General features: G+C 43.3%; 1 protein-coding gene across 1 annotated transcript; it reads right to left on the bottom strand.

Moving 5' to 3' along the window:
• Nucleotides 1–822: 822 nt before the first annotated feature.
• LOC147458947 (uncharacterized) lies at nucleotides 823–2070 on the bottom strand. The gene is made up of 3 exons (XM_086511522.1): nucleotides 1102–2070; nucleotides 907–1008; nucleotides 823–849 (listed from the first exon to the last, which is right to left on the bottom strand). Exons 1-3 carry the CDS (start codon nucleotides 2068–2070, stop codon nucleotides 823–825), a joined length of 1098 nt encoding a protein of 365 aa, XP_086367648.1.
• Between the last annotated feature and the right edge of the window lie 6589 nt (nucleotides 2071–8659).

Genomic DNA, 8659 nt, shown 5'->3' with positions numbered 1-8659 from the left:
AAGAGCTTCATATATAAACGTGTTCTTGTTGGTTTCATCAATCTACATCCTATCCATGGAAGGATCATTTTGGAGTGTGTAGGCACATCAATGCATCTCTTTCTAACCGAGATTCTTCAGCATGGACAGTGCCTTCCGTGTAATTGTGACGGGATCAAATGGTGTACTTGTGTGGCCCATGTGCCACACAAGTATACTTGAGTATGTGCCACACAAGTAATCTTCTTTTGACCCCGTCACAAGTACACGGAAGAAATTGTCCATGTTGAAGATCCTTGGTCAAAAAGAGATGCATCGATGGGCATGCACACTCCAAAAGGATCTTGCCACAATCAGTGGGCTAGATGTAGACTGATGAAACTAGCAAAGAATACATTTAGATATGAAGCTATTTCAGGTTCACTCTGAGCAAAATTGAAAGGCCTCAGCAGATTGAATAGTTCTTGTATGATTTTTAATCGCACATTGTTATTGAATCTTGCATGTACCCATGATATATATCCATCAATGTTTCTCAGCTTCTCCACATAGTTGTTTAGCTCTTCCTAGTGAATCTTCCAAAGGATGCACTTTTCAAACTCAGTCATTTTCTTCGAACAAAGTGCCCCCCACCTTGGCTTGATCATGGGACTTCTTAAGATCACTCCATACACAATTTTTGACTCCATCAGCAAGACCTCCATCATCTCCACATAAACAGTTTGTGAAATCACAAAAATTATAGGCTCTTCAAGTAACTTTCACATGAAGTCACCTATTTTTTCAAATTTTGGTACCTTCCATTGTGCCAATTACACAAGAAGGGACGTGTTGATTCCAACTTCAGATTTCAGAGGGACAAACACCTCTCTATGTCAAGGTATAAAACAATACAGAAAATAGAAAAGAGTAAGCCCTAATACTAACCATGCCGCCGCGAGAACTGAGAATGTCCATCAGGGCGTTTAAGCCCTTCCTGCCTGTGTTCTCGCGCTCGTACGGTGTGGAATCACGTCCTGTCATCGACCACTGTCAAAACATACAAAGATTTCATTATGTTAGAATTAAAAAACTCATAAACCCTAAACCATCGAACATAAAGAGCAATGCGAAAACACTTACAAAATCGGCCTCAAATGATGCCCATCCACCTCTCCCCAAGTGGTGCGAGCTCCCTGCCTCTACTCGCGCTCTAGCTGCATCCTTTTGTTGCTTCCACTTGTCGGGATTCTTGCGCGCTTCTTTCTTCGCATTCTTCCAATCTTCTTTGGACAGCCAATCTGGCCTGTTCCACCCATGCTTGATTGCTTTTTGCACTTCGGAACGCTTGTGTTTGCAGTATTCCCGCATTCGAATCTTCATCAGGTCTTCATTGAAGCGTTGATCCCGTGTTGGAATGGGAAACTCATCATGAAGTATGCTGATGACTCTGGCTTTTAAATCACTTGGTACTTCACTCCATTTGTTTAGTATGTAGTGTCTAAACAGCTGAGAGCAAAGACCACGCATGCGCGAGATCACCTTCTTGCCGTCATCATCCATGATGATGCCGCCGCTAAAGTCGACGGAGAAAAGCAAGCCCTCTGGCCGGTGACGCGTGAACCTGGGTGTCCCGGCAGGGGTCTCTAGTGGCGTGTCGATGGAGGTACAGACGTCGGGTGTCTCCACCGGTGTCTGGGCCAATAAGCGAGGAGTGTCGAGTGGGGTGGCTCCTGGCGGAGTAGGTAGAGGTGTGTAGCTGCTAGGAACAGTCAGCCGCGCAAAACCTAGCGTAGATGGCGATGATGTGGCTCGTGTGGGGACGGGCAAAGAAGGGGAGGGTAAAGAGCCTCGTCGAACACGAGGCGGTGTGGAGGCATCGGCGGCGGAATCCCCACAACAACCGCCACCGCCACCACTAGAGCGCCGGTGTCTAGACGAGTGTGAAGATCGTCTCGTCGACACCGAAGCTTCGGAGCGCGCCGAATGCTCTGAAAGAGAGGGAGATGCGGATGGAGTAGGAACGCGCGATGATGTGCCAGAGGGATGACGCTCCACGTACCACTGTCTCTGCTGCGGTGAAAAAGAAGAAAGAAACTCCTCATCATCCATACCTGCATTAAACACACGAATATTTAAACTTAATATTGAATGAATAGAGTAGACAATGACGCAAAGACCATTAAATACAATGACGTAATGACGCATATAAATACAATGACGCAATGAATTGAGTGATAGAAGAGGCAAGTCGAAAACTCAAAATTTTCAATCAAAAGATGTGAGCGCGAGTAGAAAAGAGAGTTATACACCATGGAAGGTACTTAGAGAGCCAGAGCTTTTACAACACGGCGCAAAATTGTTCAAATACAATATTTGTTGCTTTAAGAGATCTCTCTCTCATCCTCGCATAACTCAGCATAACTTCCTATATCTATATAGAGCTCTCTGTTTAAACACATATCCTCTGTTTCATTTTGTAGCTCCTCTGCATGCACCCCATATAGAGTAGTAGCATCTTGATGCTCGTCTGGCACCACCGCAACGGCTTCTGATTGAGCATCTTCTCTGATCTCCTCCATTGATGCCGTTGTGATTGGCACATGGTAGCCTTCATACGCCCTTGCACTAGGAGGGGCTACCTCTATGACGTACCACCAGTTTGATGTAGACTTTGTAGGATGAAATATTACCTGCCAGAGCCACATAACTTACATGAGAGCTTTCAAGCACATAACTTGTAAAAGGGGGATGTTAACTATTTACATACTTACTTGTTCACAATGCTCGGGTAGTACGAAGGTGTCTCTTAGGTCAATCCATTTCTTAGTAGAATCCACCTCAAGAAAACCAGACTCTCCTCTACGCACTGTAGCGTTGCGACCCTCCATGATTATCTTGAACCATTGCACATCAAACAAGTCGACAAAAAATCCTCTGTAATCGATCCTCAAAATCTCTTGTAGCGTGCCGAAGTAAGTGAGTTCCGCCACCACAGGATCTGCATCAGAGGAACGTCGTCGACTAGACTGTTCAAATTTTGCCATGATTCCACAATCTTGAGTAAAACGCTTTTTGTCGATCCGTTCCACCCTAAAATGTCGACCTTTACACCATGCTGCTGTGTATGACTTATACTACAACGAACAAAGATTATGAGTGGCCGTTCAAACGTTTAGAAATAAAGTCACTAGCTAGTCGTACATTGCAAACTTACCTTGGTCGCGCAACCCCGAGAGTACTCCCACTCTTCCTTAGTCACTTCGTCACCGCATTGTTGTGCACTTTTCAATTGGTTGTGCCTTATCTCCATCCACATCTGACGACAGCAATTGGCCCTTTGGACCGTTCTTGCTCTTGTTACTAACTTTGAAGTTGCTGTTGAATGACTAGAGGTTGTCTAGATGGTCATTGTCGGGGATGTAGTGACTCTTGCCGCCCTGAAGATCCACCTTCTTCCCTATCTTTTGAAGACATTAATTCACTAGTACTTTTGGATCGATGGAGCCCACCATGAGTGAAGGCAGCAATACCCTATATTCCATTGAGGGCTTTCTTTACCCGCTTCATGCAGGCATCGCAGTCTATGGAGACCTAAATCTAATCTAATATAACGTAAATCTAAATCTAGCGTAAATAAACGTAAATCTAACTAAAAATAAACCTAAATCTAATCTAATTTAACTTAAATAAACCCAAATCTAATATAACATAAGTCTACATCTAACCTAATCTTTAACATCTTTTAGGATAGTTTCCTACGACGTTATAACTCTCTTCTTCTTGTGTGTGTGCGCGTGTGTGAATGTGTGTGCCAATAAAAAGAGATAAATGGTATAACCTTTCTATCACCCATGCCAAGTATGATAGATTGGTTATGCCATTTCCCTCTTGAATAATAGGTCTTGAGTTCAACTCCTCGTCGGCTAGATCTTTAGGTCTTTTAATTTTAATTAGTTTCCTACGACGTTAAATTAGTTTCTCTCTCTCTCTTTTCCTCTTTCAATGTGTGTGTGCATTCTTTGTTTATGTATGTGTGTGTGCGTTTTTGTTTATGTTTGTACTCTCTCTCTCTCTCTCTCTCTCTCTCTCTCAAAAACACTATGTGTGTGTGTGAGAGAGAGAGAGAGGGAGAGAGAAAGAGGGGAAGGGAACATGAGAATGAGGAGAGGGAAGGAGCATACCTGGCTCTCCTTCCGCTCCTCGTGTGTGTGTGTGTGTGTGTGTGTGTGTGTGTGTGTGGAGAAGAAAAAGAGAGAGAGAGAGAGAGGGAGAGCGTTACCTGCTCCTTGCTTGAGGGCGCCCAAAAATTCAGATCTGAGATCTGAGTTTTTGGGCGCGCTCGGTTATTTTTTTAGCCCAGCCGGCGTCGCTATGAGCGTCGCAAATTTCTAGCGACGCTCATAGCGACGCCGGGAATTTTTTTTTTGAGCGTCGCTATGTGAGCGTCGCTAATATGAAAAGCCTCTTGTAGTGAAAAAAAATTTCTATTTTCTTTTAAAAGTAAATCAAATCATTGTTAAGCAGGCCCAAAAATCCCTTAATAGGTATGTGATAGATGTACCAAGCTCTTTTAACCCATATACAAAGACTGCCAACATTTTCTACTTCTCTAAGGAAGTGCAGTTTTCAGGGATTTCAAAATGACGGGATCACACTATAATTTCAGGTTAATAACAATAGAAATGCAAAATAACAAATATTATGTTAATTGACATTCATCTTTTTTGACCTGCAAGGAGACTTGGAGACCGGCTAAAGGCCCGCTGGGCTAAGTAGTTAACCCGCTGAGCCCGCCGGGTAAAGCCACTTCCCCGCCGGGCCCGCCGTGGCTATATAAAGACGACGCCGGTGCATGTCTTTTTCACAAGAGAGGTACATTGAAAAGTCTTTTTCACCAAACTTTCTGGCAGCTTTCCACATTCTCAAAGCAGTGTAGCGGTAATTTTTTAATCCCTTCCTTATTTTACTGATGTTTTTTTGAGTTTTTTGCGTAAAAACTCAAAGGTAAAATTTCTTTTATCAAATCATCGTACGTGGATGCACTGGCATATGGTTGAAATTGCGGCTAGGTGTGTCATTGCAAAAGCGTACGATGATTATATATGTTTTATATTTCTCCCAGTCATTCATGCTTCGGCACATGGTTGCAATTGCGACTAGGTGTGTTGCTGCTAGATTGACGGTAGCATCTGTTTGAAAGAAGTCACCGTGCGTGGATGCCCTGGCACATGGTTGCAATTGCGACTAGGTGTGTCATTGCAAAAGCGTAGGGTGACTATGTTTTATGTTGCTCCCAGTCATTCATGCTTCGACACATGGTTGCAAATGAGACTAGGTGTGTTGCTACTAGAATGACAGGAGCATCTGTTAGAAAGAACTCACCGTGCGTGGATGCACTGGCACATGGTTGCAATTGCGGCTAGGTGTGTCATTGCAAAAACGCAAGATGACTATGTTTTATGTTGCTTCCCTTCATTCATGCTTCGGCACATGGTTGCAATTGTGACTAGGTGTGTTGCTGCTAGAATGAGGGTAGCATCTAATGCATGAATGTGTGCTCAAATAATTACATAATGTTTCATATGCTTGAATCTTGAAAGAAGACATCGTGTGTGGATGCACTGGCACATGGTTGCAATTGCGACTAGGTGTGTCATTGCAAAAGCGTAGGATGACTATGTTTTATGTTGCTCCTAGTCATTCATGCTTCGGCACATGGTTGCAATTGCGACTAGGTGTGTTGCTGCTAGATTGACGGTAGCTTCTGTTTGAAAGAAGTCACCATGCGTGGATGCACTGGCACATGGTTGCAATTGTGGCTAGGTGTGTCATTGCAAAAGCGTAGGGTGACTATGTTTTATGACGTTGCTCCCAGTCATTCATGCTTTGGCACATGGTTGCAATTGCGACTAGGTGTGTTGCTGCTAGAATGATAGGAGCATCTGTTTGAAAGAACTCACCGTGCGTGGATGCACTGGCACATGGTTGCAATTGCGGCTAGGTGTGTCATTGCAAAAGCGTAGGGTGACTATGTTTTATGTTACTCCCAGTCATTCATGATTCGGCACATGGTTGCAATTGCGACTAGGTGTGTTGCTGCTAGAATGACAGGAGCATCTGTTTGTAAGTTGTTGTACGGTGAGTCATACTGCACTTTTTCTATACTGCACTTTTTTTTTCATGTAGAAAATATCCAAATGGAGTGGCACATAGTTATATTTCACAATGTGTTGTTTGCAATAATACCATTGCAGGCAAAATGGATCCTTTTGCTACTTCAGTGATAGAGTTCAAAAAGAAAATTAGACAATTGTTGATTACAATCGTCAGTGCACTAGATCCCGACGATATAGCGCAGATTGTTGCAGATGAGTCTAGATTGCAATCATTATACAGTGAGATTGCCCGCAAAATTTTGTTGTTATATCCAGACAAAACAACCGAATCAATAATCTCATTACTGAGCAGTTGGGTGGGCAATTTGCCCAAGGTGGCCTCTGATTTGAAAGAGGAATGCCCTCAAGAAGTAGACAAGGGTAAGCTAGAGCATTGGAACGCAAGATGGAGAGCTGAAAAGGAGAGGTCAAGGCGAGCATCCCACATAGACACACAGTTTGGCCTAAGCAAGAAAATGCAAATGGCTATCACGAGAGTTATGGGGAGCAGCCAAGTTGGAGAACCGTTTATTGAGGAGGCTGCCATTGAGGGAACATCGGGTGCTATTGCTTCTGCGAGTCACCTGGAGAGCAGTATATACAATTCTGAATGTAGTATGACTTTGGGCATTCCAAATAAGTCCATTAAGAAGATCAAGAAACTTGGGTCAGGGGCTTATGGCACAGGGTGGCAAGTTCAAATCAAAGGGATCAGTTTCCTTCCTGCAATGAATACTTATTGTGCCAAGGAGTTCAAAGGACAGGCCAAGCATCAGTGGAAAAGCTTTGCATCAAAAAGTAAAGTAGATCTCAACCATAGAGGGATTGTGAGGAGTATTGCCCACTCTGTAACGTTGCCATGGTTTGTGATATTCCCCTACTTCAATGGGGGGACTTTAGGTGATCTTATGGAGATAGTGCCCCTTCCACATGGCTCTTTCACGACGCTTGTAGCGCATCAAGAGGGGAAAGGAAAGATCCCTGAAGACTTTAAATGGGAGCAGCCCTCTGAAGACAAGAAAAAACGTATCAAGAGCCTGTGCAATCATGCTCCCTCGTTGATCCATGCCTTGGTGAAGGCATTGCGATTGGCACATGACGAGGGAGTGATCCACAATGATCTCCATCCATGGAACATCATGTTGGACTTTACCAAGGATCTCACTCCCCGTATTGGAATAATTGATTGGGGATTGGCTCTGCGTGTTGGCTTAGAGACACAAAAGACCAGCAATACCGATGAAAACTGGCAAAAGCTTCATCCTTGGCGAGCTCCTGAGTTACTAGATGGCAAGAATTTATGCCCATGGACCAAGGCCAGAGATGTGTACACCATAGGATGGGTGATATGGCAATTTTGTAAGTTTTGTGGAGAGTTCTCTGACTACTACAGCACAAATTGGTTCAAACATAAGGTTTCAGTGGAGGTACAAGCCATATCTAGGATTGTTGTGGAAGGTTGGGTGAGGAAGAAATCCACAGACAGAAAGACCTTGGCACTTTTGGACGAAGAATTAGAAAGATTTGAAGCCCAGCCAGAACGATGCTTACGCCCTCCCTCTGAAATGAGTGTAGCCTTTTTTTGATGGATATATGATGTACTTTATTAAGCAGGGTTTTTTGAGACTTGTGACTTATAAAAGCACTTTTAAAAATTGGGTTTTATGCGCAATAGATGATGTATGAGTAATAAAAACACTTTGTTATATCTCAATAGACAACAAATTTTCTATGAGTTTTGTTTTTTCTCTTAAGTTTCAAGCAATAAGCCACGTGGAGTCACTGATTGTCATTCATTGATTTAAAAAATGGTGGTTACTCTTATATCAATTGATTGTCGTAAGATGGTGGTTATTCTAATATCAATTGATTGACGTAAAATGGTGGTTAAAATTATAGCAATTAATTGTCGTAAAATGGTAGTTACTCTTATAGCAATTGATTATCATTAAGTTTGTATGCCGTAACTGAAGTATAGTGTTTAATCAGGATATGGATAATGATAATCAAAGGGCTAAGCGCGTTTTTGAGCGTCTCAGATCCATGTGTCAAGGCGGTGGAGTGAACGACACCGCTCAAATTGCTGCTCGTTGCTCCCAGTACGCCAACCCGGTGGGTACACAATGGAAAGAGGTGAACACTAGGATTGAACGAGAAATGGTGAAATCCATATGGCCAGGCGTTGCAGATGACAACATCAAGAAAGGCCGACTCAAGCTATCACAATGCATTAATGCAGACATACGAGACAATGGAGAGAACATATATCTCGATGTTATGGGTCATCCTATGCATCATATGGATTGTCCATTGTGGTTTGCCAAGATGTTATACATGCATTATGTCTTGGGTGAAGCAATGGACTTTAGCTCAAGGACACCTCACATGACGGTTGAGGACATTCGCAGTACTGCAATCACCGCACACGGCAAGAGATGTCATTGGCACTAGAAGGTGCATCAATGGAAGTGCATCAAGTTAAGGAGGAGCTTCAAAATCAACTCAGGCAAGCATCACAAGCTACACAAGGCTCTCATGCAGAT

Source organism: Adiantum capillus-veneris, chromosome 4, assembly GCF_014529385.1.
Source record: "Adiantum capillus-veneris isolate H3 chromosome 4, ASM1452938v2, whole genome shotgun sequence".
NCBI classification, from domain to species: domain Eukaryota; kingdom Viridiplantae; phylum Streptophyta; class Polypodiopsida; order Polypodiales; family Pteridaceae; genus Adiantum; species Adiantum capillus-veneris.
This window is presented reverse-complemented; position numbering and strand designations above follow the sequence as displayed.